The following is a 13,280-nucleotide window of genomic DNA, read 5'->3' as shown; positions in this document are numbered from 1 at the left end:
GGAAAACAACATTTCTAAGTATGTGTTACGGAATATTAAATCTTTAACAAATGATTCAGATTTGTGTGTAAAAAAAAAAAAAGATGTCTCCCATGTCTTGTACTGTCTTATTAAAATAGAGATCAATGGCCCCTGGTGCCTTGTCTTAAATGGCCAGTTTCAGGAAGGACAATGTTGTCAATCCTATCCTTAAGATTGGAGCTACCCCCTTGAACTCTACTCAAGAGACTCTTCACAATGGCCCAGAAGACAAGTGTCTGGTTCCCTTTCTACTGTTGTGATGAAAAAAAAAAAAAAAAACCAACACCATGGCCAACACAAGTTTAAAAGAAAGCATTAATTTGTAGATCATGATTGCAGAGTTAGAGTCCATGCCCGGGAATCCGGGTGGGTAGCATGGTGCAGGATGTAGGCATGGTGCTGGGAACAGCAGCTGAGAGCTCACATCTCAAGCACAAGCAAAGACAGACAGACAGACAGACAGACAGACAGACAGACCTGGGAATGGCATGGACTTTAAAACTTCGAAGCCCACGCCACACCTCTTCTAAAAAGGCCACAGCTCCAGATTCCTCCTAAACATCCCACCAACTTAGGGACCAAGAGTTCGAATATGTGAGCCTATAAGAGTTATTCTTATTAAGCCATCATAATTCCAACTTTAACTCTAAAAGGTCCCCATTCTCCCGGCAGGAGGGGTGATTCATATTCCCTCCACTGCCCTCTCAAAATTCATGTACTGCGTTTCTGTCCACAGTGGCTACTCTTTAAGACTTTACATTAATTCTGTTTGAGAAGCACCTTCATTCCTGTGTCAGGGCATGCTCTAGGTATGACGCACTGACAGAATGGCAGTCCACGGGAAGAACAGCAATCTCCAGGGTTGCAGGCTATCTCCCACTGGGAGCCGCTGCAGATAAGTGTCCAGTCAGGAAGCACTCTGGTCTCAAGTATCAGGAAAGCTGGCAGGACAAGGCTGGGAGTAGACTGGATTCACTACCAGAGAGACAGCAAGCAGCCTTGAAGCCTCCACCATGAAGGGTATTGCTCATGGTCACCCCGTGGGTTCCTCTTGCTGAGAATGTGTCTCGGGGAACATTTCCGTCACCTAACTAGGAACTTCAACACTCCCCAGGTTCGTTTTCCGTGGTGCCGCTCTCTGAACTTGCACTTTCCTACCTACCCCCACACCCCCACTGGGGAGGACCTGTCACTGAGCCCTCCTGCTCCATTGCCTCCAGCCTCTCCTTACCACATGCGCCCCAAGCTGTTTGCTGGCCAGAAGCATATTTCAGAACCACAGCTCAAAAGAGCCATTTTTTCTACACAGACTTCCCAGTGACTTCCTGCAGCCTAATCTGGGGATTCTGAGTTAAATGCCCCAGTAGCCAACCAGGAAATGGAAACCAAGAGAGGTGAGCTTTGTATATTGATACAATTATAATCTTCATTGCCCACTCCCAATATGCTTGCTGACTTTTGTTTTGAAACCATAATCCTCTCAGCCAGTTCCTTTTCCTGGCTTTTATAAGGTGCAGAACACAGAGGTTCAAGCACCAAAGTGACACCGTTCACTGAGCCTGGGTTAGGAGGTGCGGGTGGTGGAGGCAGTGGTGAACTGAAGAAACCACATCCATCAGTGTGTGTGTGGGGGGGGGTCCAGCCCATGGCACTGTGTGGAATGCTCGGCTGACAGTGACAGATCAGACTGTGTGAAGGAAACTCCCCATCTGAAACACAGGCAAATCATTTTCAACCGGAAAACCACTGCCTGGGTTTACTCTCCCACACTAGCAGTGACGTCTGTACCAGGAGGGCTCCTGAGGCTAACAATCTGGCGCTCTCTAGTAAAACAAGAGCTCCAGTCCTCTCTCAGCACTGCCGCTTCAGGGCACCTCTCCTGCAGATCTGTGTGGGGTGCACAGGGACGATCTGCTCAGCAAATCACTGCAGCACTGCTTAAACTGAAGGACATTGCAACCAAAGTCGAACTGTAGGGTCTCCACTGAACATGCTGAATTAAAGATAAAATCTACACCAGCCCCCTAAAGTAACCTATCTGCATACCTTCCTTCCCAGGCCCTGGGCAACTCTGAACGGTGATTCTGTGGATTTGCCTACTCTGGAGATGCTGTGAAAATGGAGACGCGTAGCCAAGTGGTGGTGGTGCACGCCTTTAATCCCAGAGTTCAAGATCAGCCTGGTCTAGAGTGAGTTCCGGGATAGCTAGGGCTACATAGAGAAGCCTTGCATAGGAAAAAAAAAAAAAAAAAAATTCAAGATCAGCCTGGTCTAGAGTGAGTTCCGGGATAGCTAGGGCTACATAGAGAAGCCTTGCATAGGAAAAAAAAAAAAAAAGTCATGTACCTGCCCTTTTCTACTTAGCACCATGTTTTAAAGGTCTGTCCACAGTGTGTTATGTATCAATATGCTAATTATTTTACTTACTTAGTTTAGTGTTTTTGAGGCAGGGTCTCACCTAGCTTGGAACTCACTCTGTTGATCAGACTGACCTCAAACTCATAGCGATCCATATCTGCCTCTGCTCCCCAAGCTGGGATTAAAGGCGAGTGCCACTATATTCAGCTTTAAAAAATATTTCTACCTAATATTTTTTCCTTTTTGTCTGCTCACCAGTTGATTGACATTTGAGTTTCTAATTTTTTGGTATTGTGAATGAATATTCATAAGACCTGTGTGCTGGTTTCTGCACAGACACAGGCCTTTAGTTCTCGGTATAGAGAGAGCAGAACTGCTGGGATTCTGCTTAGGGCTCTGACTGTACTGCACATGCTTCAGAGGCAGGAAAGGCTGTCTGCCTCATCACCTAGAAAAAGGCCACCAAAGACCGCAGGGACAGCATGCCCATTTTTCACAAATACGATTTACTAATCAATGATCTATGAAAATCTTTTAAAAGCATTTGGTCTGTCAAGAAAATCAGAAGTAAATTTATAGCTAGCATCTATGATTACATGTCTATACCTCCTAGGTGTGTATTTGTCCTGGGACTCACCCCACATACCTAACTATAGTTTTTTTCTATTGCTATTGATTTTTCTCATATGTGTGTGCATACAATGCATGTATATGCGGAGGCCAGAGGTTGACACTGGGTGCATTCCTCCATCATTGCCGCCTAATTTCTGAAACAGGGTCTCTTCCTGAACCCGGAGCTCACCAGTTTGGCTACACTGTGCAGAGAGCCTCTGGTAGCCCCTAGAACTAACTGAGCGTTCTGCCAGGGCAGCTATGCTGGGCTTGTTATATGGGTACTGAGGATCAGAACACAACACTTTACCAACAGAACCATCTCTCCAGCTCCTTCCTCAGCATGCATGGGAGTTGTAAAACAAAATATAACCACTTCTTTTATATTTTGGGGTACATGTCGTAATGAAGCTCTTGAACCCCCTAAGTATGGACAATGAGTTAACAACAGCCATAGACCCCCAAATCTGTCCTAGAAACGGAAGGGGCTTATTAACTGTTTTGAGACAGAAGTTCACCGTGTAAGCCGTGGCTGACCTGGAAAACTCAGTTATAGACCAGGCTAGTCCTGAACTCGAGATTTTTTTTCCAGTGCTGGGACTAAGGGTGTGAGCCACAAAGCTTAGCTTTAAAAATAAAATAAAAGGAACAATGGGTGTATTAAGTTTATGAAAATGTACTGAAACTTTCTGCATGTATTTTGGTACAAAGTACAAAAGGCGGGACAACAAACACCTGTGTATGGTGACCAAAATTCATTTCTGGTCGGGATCCAACCTTCAGCTATTAGTTGAGAACGGCGTAATAAATGTCAAGCTGGCACTCACACTTTACTGAGCTTCATCCCAGTTTTTCCCTCCACATTTTTCTGGTCTCTTTGGGAAACCCTGACCTCTTTGGAGTGGGCCCCACTAGAACTGCCTACAGAGAACGTTTCCAACTCTCTGTTAACAGCGCTCACTTTGGCCTTCTCCGGATGACCGTAGAGGGATGGCGTGGAAATAAACAATGGGGTACTGGTTCTGTCGCGGTCCAGAGGGCGTGTGCATCCAGGCCAGGGACTGGGGCCCGGGTCAGCGACGCTCTAGAATACGGAGGATTTGGGTTTCTGCGGTCACTACTTGGGGACCAGATGGCCAGAACTTCCGGCGCCAGAAAAGTGCGATGCAAATCCCCTAGGAGATGAGGCTAACAAGAAAGAGGAGCCCAAAGGAAAGGGGGGGGAGGGTTCGGAGCCTGTTGCCCAGGTAACACTCCCCCATCGTATCTCCGCCCCTTCGGGCGTGTGGAGACTGTACGCCTTGACGTGCAGGCGAACCTGGTGGGGCTTCGCTCTCCCTTCTCCCCGCGCCTGAGGCTGCTGGCACGCATGCGTCAGAGCGTTGCGGGGCTGCGCACGCACCCCAGAGGTGCGCGCATCACCCCTTGGGCGTCTCCCACCGCGAGCTGGACAGCTGAGAACGCGCGTGCGTGCGCGCGTGCGTGCAAGGCAAGGGCGCGGCTTCCTCGTCCGGTGAATCCTGATTGGATAGAGTAAAACGAAGGGGTGGGATCTCCGTGGGGACCGCTCAACGATTGGCCAGCGACTGAAGGAGCGTGGTCCTGGGGCGGCCGGCGGGGTGGTCTGGCCCGACTCGAGCGAGGCTGAGGTGGTGGCTGCGGTCCTTGATTAGTGAGCGAGTTCAGGGGAACACTCGTCGCTGGGTTGGCAGGACCCGGGAGCCCCCAGTCGCCGTGGAGGCGTGGCGGTGAGGTCCCGGCGGGTCGGTGAGTGCGGTCCCGGGAGCCCCAGGGCCCCGCCCCTCCCTTTCTTCCGGGGCCGCGCCGCGCCCCCTTGAGCCCCTACTCCCGGGCCACTGGGTTCGCCGCGCCAGCCGCCCCCTCTCGCCTGCTGTGCAGGTCCTGCCTTCTGGCCCACAGAGGGGAAACTGAGGCCCTCGGGGCGGTCTTCTCACCCGCGACTCCACTCACACCATGGCTGAACCGCTGAAGGAAGAGGATGGCGAAGACGGCTCTGGGGAGCCCCCTGGGCGGGTGAAGGCAGAGCCCGTCCACTCCACGGCCTCTGTCGTGGCCAAGAACCTGGCCCTGCTCAAAGCCCGTTCCTTCGACGTGACCTTTGACGTGGGGGATGAGTACGAGATCATCGAGACCATAGGCAATGGGGCCTATGGGGTGGTGTCCTCGGCGCGCCGCCGCCTCACGGGTGAGCTGGCTTCCTGAGGCCCAGCATGTGTGGACTGCTTTCCAGAGGCGGTGAGGAACCCGCACAGTCCCGGGAGGATCAGCTGCGCCTGGGATTCTGGTTCCACTCGCCACTTACTGACTAGGTGCCAACTCCCCGTTAGGTACCCTTCTTAGGAACCCTGCATCGCCCAGTCAGCATCGTTCTCCTTAGGAAAATGAGATCCCTGTAAGCCAGAACAGAGAGGTGCCCTTTGGTGTCCAGAAAGCTATCTTTGAGAGCCAGAGATTGGCACAGTGGCTTGGTTGAGGAACGGGGAAGATCTGGGATGGAGAGAATATGGTGAGGCGGGAAAGTGAGCTCAGGTGGTACAGTCAAGACCACACTAACTAGCTGTGCCTCCTTTGTGTGTGAGCTATTAGTACCTGCCTCCTGCATAGCTGTGACGTTAAAATTTGATGTTACACGCATAGTAGAGACGTACCTGTTGTTCTTTGGGTTCTAGAAGGGCAGTGTCAGAAGGGGGTCTGCAGCTGCTGCAGGGTATCCCCGGTATATATGTGCCTTTTCCCTGCTCTTCAGGCCAGCAGGTGGCCATCAAGAAGATACCCAATGCTTTTGACGTGGTGACCAATGCCAAACGGACCCTCAGGGAACTGAAGATCCTCAAACACTTCAAGCACGACAATATCATCGCCATCAAGGACATCCTGAGGCCAACTGTGCCCTATGGAGAGTTCAAATCTGTGTAAGGAGTGGGATAGGAGAGGGAGACACTGTTGGGACCAGGTTAGAAGTCTGGAAGGGCCGCTGAACCTAATGCGAGACAGGCTGGGAGGAGTCCCACAATCCCAGGACCTGTGTTCCTGTAGGACACTGGTAGGGACAAGTCTTGTTTCTCAAGAAGAGTACAAGGGCTGGGGATATAGGTCAGTAGGAGGCTGACGAGCGTCTTTGAGGGTTTAGGTTGACTCTTCTGTACTGGGGAAAAAAGAGAGAGGATCTCTATTTCTTTATTTGGGCATGCCAGCTTTGGCTGTATTGTAAGTTCAAGGCTAGCCTGGACTACATGAGACCCTGTCTCAAATGACAGCACAAACCCAAACAACAACAGGAGAGTGAGAGAAACAGAACAGGTCCAAGTTTCATAAGGTAGCCGACACAGGACCTGGTAGTGTCCTGACACCTTCCTGTTCTGATGGCAGACAACTAATTAACAGACTTTCACGATTTCATCACAGCTTTTCCAGTGGCAAACAATAGAGTCTGCTCCAAAATTAACTGTCCTGGCCAAGCCTGGTATAATTAAACACCTTTTTAAAAGAAACCTAACAGGGAAATTAGGTCTATGGAGAAAATGAACTGGCAAAAAGTAGTGGAAAAGTTGGGGCTAGAGCATTGGCTCAGTGGTTAAGAGCAGTTGCTGCTCTTGCAGAGGACCCGGGATCAGTTCCCAGTGTCTGCATGGAGGCTCACAGACATTTGTAACTCCAGTTCCAGGGACTCAGACTCCCTCTTCTGGCCTCTGTGGGCATTGGGTGCTTATGTAGTATACATGTATACACGCAGAGAAACATACACATGAAACTTTTAAAATCTTTTCTAAAAAGCTGTAGAAAAGTCTGGAACCTGATGCATTCTTTCATACCATGCTGCTCATCCTTTGGGGTTTCAGCGTAAGGCTGGGAGGGAAGGTGAGGATGGGGCTTTTCTGTAGTGTGAAGAGGCCAGTTCACACCTGTCTCGCCATTTCCAGCTATGTGGTACTGGACCTCATGGAGAGCGACCTTCACCAGATCATCCACTCTTCACAGCCACTCACGCTGGAGCACGTGCGCTACTTCTTGTATCAGCTGCTTCGGGGCCTCAAGTACATGCACTCTGCCCAAGTCATCCACCGTGACCTTAAACCCTCCAATCTTCTGGTGAATGAGAACTGCGAGCTCAAGATTGGTGACTTTGGAATGGCCCGTGGCCTGTGTACTTCCCCTGCCGAACACCAGTACTTCATGACCGAGTATGTGGCCACTCGCTGGTACCGTGCCCCTGAACTCATGCTTTCCCTGCATGAGTACACACAGGCTATTGACCTCTGGTCTGTGGGCTGCATCTTTGGGGAGATGCTGGCTCGGCGACAGCTCTTCCCGGGCAAAAACTATGTGCACCAGTTACAGCTGATCATGATGGTGTTGGGAACCCCATCGCCCGCTGTGATTCAGGCTGTGGGGGCTGAAAGGGTGCGGGCCTATATCCAGAGCCTGCCACCACGGCAGCCTGTGCCCTGGGAGACGGTATACCCAGGTGCTGACCGCCAGGCCCTCTCATTGCTGGGCCGCATGTTGCGATTTGAACCCAGTGCCCGGATCTCAGCTGCTGCTGCCCTTCGTCACCCCTTTCTGGCTAAGTACCATGATCCTGATGATGAGCCTGATTGTGCCCCACCTTTTGACTTTGCTTTTGACCGTGAAGCCCTTACCAGGGAGCGCATTAAGGAGGCCATTGTGGCTGAGATTGAGGACTTCCATGCCCGACGGGAGGGCATCCGCCAACAAATCCGTTTCCAGCCTTCTCTGCAGCCTGTGGCTAGTGAGCCTGTGTGTCCAGATGTTGAGATGCCCAGTCCCTGGGCTCCAAGTGGAGACTGTGCCATGGAGTCACCTCCTCCAGCACCACCGCCATGCTCTGGCCCTGCACCTGACACTGTTGATCTGACTCTGCAGCCTGCACCCCCAGCCAGTGAGCTTGCCCCACCAAAAAGAGATGGTGCCATCTCTGACAATACCAAAGCAGCCCTCAAAGCTGCCCTGCTCAAGTCCCTGAGGAGCCGGCTCAGAGGTACTTCGTGGGTCTAGCAGCTGGCTGGGGAGTGGAGTGGTAGACAAGGACTGTTGGACAGGATGGTAAGCCCTTACCTTTCCCTTGTCCAACTGCCCTGCAGATGGTCCTAGTGCACCCTTGGAGGCACCTGAACCTCGAAAGCCTGTGACAGCTCAGGAACGCCAGCGAGAGCGAGAAGAGAAGCGTAGACGGCGGCAAGAGAGAGCCAAGGAGCGGGAGAAGCGACGACAAGAGCGGGAGCGCAAGGAAAGGGGGGCTGGTGTCTTAGGGGGCCCCTCTTCTGACCCTCTGGCTGGACTGGTGCTTAGTGACAATGACCGAAGCCTGCTAGAGCGGTGGACTCGCATGGCTCGGCCTCCTGCCCCAGCCCCAGCCCCAGCCCCTGCCCCTGCCCCTGCCAAATCCACGAGTCCTCCCACTGGCCCTGTATCCCAGTCCACTGGTCCTCCTCTACAGCCTGCAGGCTCTATTCCTGGTCCTGCCTCTCAGCCCGTTTGCCCACCCCCTGGCCACGCTCCCCAGCCTTCTGGCCCTCCTGGACCTGTCCCTGCCCCTTCCACTAGCCTTCTGGCCTCTCAGTCACTTGTGCCAACTGGTGGGTTGCCTGGCTCCAATGCCCCAGAAGTTCTGCCTTACTTCCCATCTGGCCCACCACCTCCAGATCCTGGGGGAGCCCCTCAGCCTTCTACATCAGAGTCACCTGATGTCAACCTGGTGACCCAGCAACTATCCAAGTCTCAGGTAAGAAGAGAGACAAAGACCTAGGATACCTTGATCTGGGTCCTGGCAGGTGGGTTTGAGTTGTCCATACTGGGTGAAATGATGCAGCAGAGGTAGCCTCACTTGGAGCCTGCTCATTGCTCATGAAGAGGCTGTGGGAGGTAGACTTTGCTTGTAAAGTGTCTAGCTTGGAGACAGCTCCCATTCCCTTGCACTAGTACTTGATTTCGAGATAGCATTCGTGTTCTAGAATATCTGGTTAGAGTGGTTAGTAATAGCAAACTGCCCTGCTGACCTTGGTTTGTCCTTCCTGGCACCTGTGTTATAATCTGTTATTGTCCCTGCAGGTGGAGGACCCCCTGCCTCCTGTGTTCTCAGGCACTCCAAAGGGCAGTGGGGCTGGCTATGGTGTTGGCTTTGACCTGGAGGAATTCTTAAACCAATCGTTCGATATGGGTGTGGCTGATGGGCCACAGGATGGGTAAGATGGTTGGGTTGAGCTCCTGGAACTGGGCTATGGCAGGGTCCTTGGATGCTTGCCCAGCTGGCTCTGGCTGAGAGCACCCATCCCAATTCCTTTTCCTTGTAGCCAGGCAGACTCGGCTTCACTCTCAGCCTCCCTTCTTGCTGACTGGCTTGAGGGCCACGGCATGAACCCTGCTGACATCGAGTCTCTGCAGCGCGAGATCCAGATGGATTCCCCAATGCTGCTGGCCGACCTGCCTGACCTCCAGGAGCCCTGAAACCCACAGCTTGTGCCTTGCTGCCAGGAGAGACCCAGCTTCAAGGTCCAGGGATGTAATCCAGAGGTCTGCAGCCTTGGCACTGGCAGGTGAGGCTCAGCCTGAATTACTCTGCAGGTTCATCTCAGACCCACCTTTCAGCCTTAAGCAGCCATCTGAGCCACCACCGAGCCATAACAGGATTGGGAGACTACTCCCCCCTGAGCGGTCTTCTTCAGTATTGTATTTTTATTGTTGTAATATGCATTTGTTTTGCCATCCAAATAAAGTCTGTGAAATACAAGGTTTCCTTTAACCTGACATTTCTGGAGTTGGGATAAGAACACCAGCAAGCAGTAAGTATATAAAGAAGAGCCAGGTGCCCGTATTATTTGGGCTCAAGTAAATGTTTGTCCACAAAGCCGGTCCATCAGATCCTGAAGGTTTATTGAGACCTCTACTTCCCTCCCACTCCCATTCCCACAGATTGTTCTTTGCCGCCTTTCATGACAATCGCTGGGCAAACAGGGGACCTAGTTAACATGCCATCTTGCCAGTGGCTACTTCAGGGTTGTTGAGTTGTTGCTGTGGTGAATATTGTTTTGGCATCGAACTTTGAAGAACTAGGAAGCAAGTGGGGTTGGGCTCCATGGTGCTCACTCTAAGGGGGTAAGTTGGAGAGTGGGAAGTGTGGTGGTGGAGCACTGGCTGGCGAGTGCCATAGGTGCTGCGTTACTCTGTCTAGAGTAGCCCCAAACAGGTGGGTCTGCAGTAAGGAGACAGCCTGAGGTGGAGCCGTGTGCCCGCTGCCAGCCAGCAGGTAGCTTATGGCTTTCGGCTGTCTGGAGGGAGTGGGAGCAACTTGGAGTTTTTGTAGAGTTCTGCTAGACCAGGCTGGAATGGCTGGGCCACAGAAAGGCCTGCTGACAGCCTAGCCTCAGAAAGGCAAGCAGGGCCTGACTTGGGAATGGTTACCCCAGACATGGAGCAGGGATTTGCCAGGGCATTGCTGGTGCTCAGAAAGCAGTAGAAGCAGTGTCTTATGGGTACAGCATGGACACTTGGGGCGTCCAGGGGAGAGATAGGGCCTGCCTGGGCCAGCCCCTCAGGCCCGACGAATTTTCATCTCAGTGCGCTTGAGGGAGTAGTAGAAGCCTTTCCACTGGGCCCAGTTGATGCCGTTGGCATAAGAGAGGTGGGAGCCACCCAGGTAGAAGCCATTGAGATTGGCAAAATGGCAGCTTCTGAACCAGAAGGCCCCTGAGGAGAGGGCTGCACAGTTCTGCACGAAGAGGTCCTGGTCTCGGTCGAAGGTGGAGAACTTCTGGCCACTGTGGTAGGACAGGGAGTCACCTGGCAGGAGGGAGAAAGAGCTGCTGAGGCCAGGAGCAGAGCCTGTGCTGGCAGGCTGTGAGTGACAGCAGGTGATGAATGACACCGAGGGACAGCATCATGTGGCATCCTGCTGGGATGGAGGCACCCTCCCTGAGCCACAAAGAGAAACAGCTGTTCTGCAGAGCTGCCTGGAGCAGGGCCAGGGCGGCCGGCGTTCCCTAGGGCTGTGGTTCAGGTGGCTGGAGTTGGTCTGGAGAGAGCCCAGAAAGGTTGAAGGAGGGGCATTGAGGAGTCAATGGGCATGGGCCAATCCAATGATAATTGCTCCCCCTCCCACTGCTACTGCCCCTGAAGAAGCTGATTGAAGTACCTGCCCCACCATCCTCAAAGCCAGCCACGTAGAGGGAATAGCCATCCTCCTCAGCGCTGACTGCGTTGGGGGAGATGGAGAAGTCAATATACTTGGCATAGGCTGTGTTGTTCTCAAAATCTTCCAAGTCCACCCTCAGCTCATACTTCTGCTTCAGTGTCAGGAGGTGCAGGTTCTGCAGCCCTAGGGGAGGGGAGCGGCTGGTCAGCAAAGACTTGGCTGAGGGGCAGCCCCTACCCCTTGGCCCCACCTTACCCAGCCAGTACTCCCCGTCAGCACGGCCAAAGCCCAGCTTGTAGTCGTTCCAGCCCCTGAAGAAACTCACTGAGCCGTTGAATCTTTTCTGGAAAACCTAGAAGCAAGAGGACAAGGGAGTGGATGATGGAGATTCGGTACCCCCAGGGACTCTGCCCTGTCCTGCCCTGCCCTGCCCTGCCAACCAGGCCTGGCACTGCTGAGCCAGTTTATTAAGGACTTGAGTGAGTATTGGGGAGCTGCGGAAACAAAACACACTGGCTCCTGGCCTCTCCCTGACCCATCTGCTGCTGAAAGGGGGTCCCTCTCTGGTCTCTTGTCCACTGAGAGACAGGAATGGGAAAAGATGAAGGGGGAGTTGGGGGCCAGGGACAGCTTAGTGACAAAACACCAAACTAGCATATAGGCCTTGGAGTCCATCCCGGCATTGCGTGGTAAAAAGGGAGCAGAGGGATCTAGAACACCTGGCTGTGAACTCTGGCACTGCGTGGCCCAAGCCAAGCAACGCTTCTTCTCTAGATCTGCAGCTCCTCATTTGGGAAAGGCACTTACCTAACAGGACCACTGTGAGGACAGCATGCATTAACCCACCAGCGCAGAAGTGTTAGCAGCCCTGCATCCAGTCCCCATAAAGATGAGGAGCCCAGTTTGCAGAGGTGATGCTCAGAATAATGCCGCTGCCTGAACCACGTCTGGCTAGGGCCCCTTTGCCTACTTACCGTCCACTTGCCACCCTCCGTTGTCATGTCACAAAAGACAGGCACTGGCACACTGGGGCCAGAGGGGTAGATGAGGTACACACCATCTGCCTGGTAGCCCTGAGCGTAGATGTCATCACAGTCCAGGGGTTGCGGAAGGCAGGCCTTCTCCAGAGCTGAGAGGGACAGTGTGGGGCCGGCAAGGAGAAAGACTGAGACATAAAGGACACCCCAGGGCCCCTGCTTTTCTCCAGGGCTAAGGGACCTTGTCATGAGAAATCAAGATTTCTCTCGGGGCCACTGCCAATTTGTAGAGGAGGGAACAGTCCTGCAGAGCCTGGCTCACAATGGCTCGCGTGAATGGGTCTACTCACCATCTCCCCGGATCCCGGAGGCCTGGGGGGCACAGGGAGGTGTAGAGAGCAGCAGCAGCAACAGAGGCAGAGCTGGGAGAGCCTGGTGGTGGGAGACAGCTGAGTGTAGCCCCCAGCATGGGTCAGACACCTCCCAGCCCCCCACCTCCTGCCCCCTGCTGAAACCATGCCCTCTGTCTACTTTTTCCTTCTCTGCTCTCTGGGAAATGCTCGGTATCCCCAGAGCTTAAGTTTCGAGAGATCCCTACTATGTTTTTCTGCCTACTATCTGGCAAGTAAGTGGCTTGTCTCCACAAATGGTCCTGATCCCCCAGACCAGTACCTTCATGCTGCCAGCTCAGTTCAGAGAGGCAGGCTGTCTGGGGCCCCAGACTGCAACCGCCCACAGTTATGTGTTGGGTCTGGGCCCACAGACCCAGCCCCGCCCCTGGAACTGCAGAATGCCCCCCCATCCCAATAGCCAGCCCCCAGCATCAGCTTACACTGTCAGGGGCCAGGAGACCACCTGGGTCTCATTAGGCCTGTCAGGGAAGCAGTGTGGACCAGACATTAACTCCTTAACAGCTGCGATTGCTCTCTAGCCCCCATTCTGCCTCCCTCCCTGCCGGACTTGTGGGCCCCTTGGCAAGCCCAGCTGGCCTCTGCCCACCCCCTGCTTCCTGACAGGCCCTCTGCAAATGTCTGCTTCTCTCCCATTCCTGTCTAGTCTGTTTAAGCAGTCATTTGGGGGTGGGGAGGGGTCAAGGTGTCCTTGGGCCCGAGAGAGAGGGGTCCCTACTGGGGAAGGCTAGG

At 53.2% G+C, this 13,280-nt stretch overlaps 2 protein-coding genes across 6 annotated transcripts; one reads left to right on the top strand and one right to left on the bottom strand.

Moving 5' to 3' along the window:
* Positions 1–4,581: 4,581 nt before the first annotated feature.
* Positions 4,582–10,406, top strand: Mapk7 (mitogen-activated protein kinase 7). Of its 4 annotated transcripts, none has more exons than XM_050163682.1 (7): positions 4,582–4,758; positions 4,891–5,197; positions 5,759–5,924; positions 6,933–8,011; positions 8,115–8,755; positions 9,082–9,215; positions 9,324–10,406. In XM_050163682.1, the coding sequence occupies exons 2-7, from the start codon at positions 4,966–4,968 to the stop codon at positions 9,475–9,477; spliced, it is 2,406 nt and encodes an 801-aa protein (XP_050019639.1). In that variant the 5' UTR covers positions 4,582–4,758; positions 4,891–4,965; the 3' UTR covers positions 9,478–10,406. The 4 variants fall into 4 exon arrangements, with proteins under 4 accessions (XP_050019639.1, XP_050019640.1, XP_050019641.1 ...); XM_050163683.1 differs by having other exon boundaries at positions 4,584–4,739; XM_050163684.1 differs by lacking the exon at positions 4,582–4,758 and having other exon boundaries at positions 5,055–5,247.
* Mfap4 (microfibril associated protein 4) lies at positions 9,883–12,892 on the bottom strand. Of its 2 annotated transcripts, XM_050163690.1 has the most exons (6): positions 12,811–12,891; positions 12,489–12,570; positions 12,136–12,290; positions 11,417–11,513; positions 11,162–11,344; positions 9,883–10,809 (listed from the first exon to the last, which is right to left on the bottom strand). In XM_050163690.1, the coding sequence occupies exons 1-6, from the start codon at positions 12,814–12,816 to the stop codon at positions 10,562–10,564; spliced, it is 771 nt and encodes a 256-aa protein (XP_050019647.1). In that variant the 5' UTR covers positions 12,817–12,891; the 3' UTR covers positions 9,883–10,561. The 2 variants fall into 2 exon arrangements, with proteins under 2 accessions (XP_050019647.1, XP_050019646.1); XM_050163689.1 differs by having other exon boundaries at positions 11,162–11,513; positions 12,811–12,892.
* Between the last annotated feature and the right edge of the window lie 388 nt (positions 12,893–13,280).

This window comes from Alexandromys fortis, unplaced genomic scaffold (genome assembly GCF_014885135.2).
Source record: "Alexandromys fortis isolate MF-2015 unplaced genomic scaffold, M_Fortis_MF-2015_v1.1 scaffold_149, whole genome shotgun sequence".
Classification (NCBI taxonomy): domain Eukaryota; kingdom Metazoa; phylum Chordata; class Mammalia; order Rodentia; family Cricetidae; genus Alexandromys; species Alexandromys fortis.
Note: the sequence above shows the minus strand (reverse complement) of the source record. Positions and strands in the feature narration are given on the sequence as shown.

Bases quoted from the DNA above. Each gene is read 5' to 3' on its own strand.
- Mapk7 (XM_050163682.1), top strand. From the start codon at position 4,966: ATGGCTGAACCGCTGAAGGAAGAGGATGGCGAAGACGGCTCTGGGGAG. The intron at 5,925-6,932 runs GTAAGGAGTGGG...CGCCATTTCCAG, and splicing joins TATGGAGAGTTCAAATCTGT to CTATGTGGTACTGGACCTCA. The intron at 8,012-8,114 runs GTACTTCGTGGG...ACTGCCCTGCAG, and splicing joins CCTGAGGAGCCGGCTCAGAG to ATGGTCCTAGTGCACCCTTG.
- Mfap4 (XM_050163689.1), bottom strand. The intron at 12,291-12,488 runs GTGAGTAGACCC...TGTCCCTCTCAG, and splicing joins CTCCGGGATCCGGGGAGATG to CTCTGGAGAAGGCCTGCCTT. The intron at 11,514-12,135 runs GTAAGTAGGCAA...TCTTGCTTCTAG, and splicing joins CGGAGGGTGGCAAGTGGACG to GTTTTCCAGAAAAGATTCAA.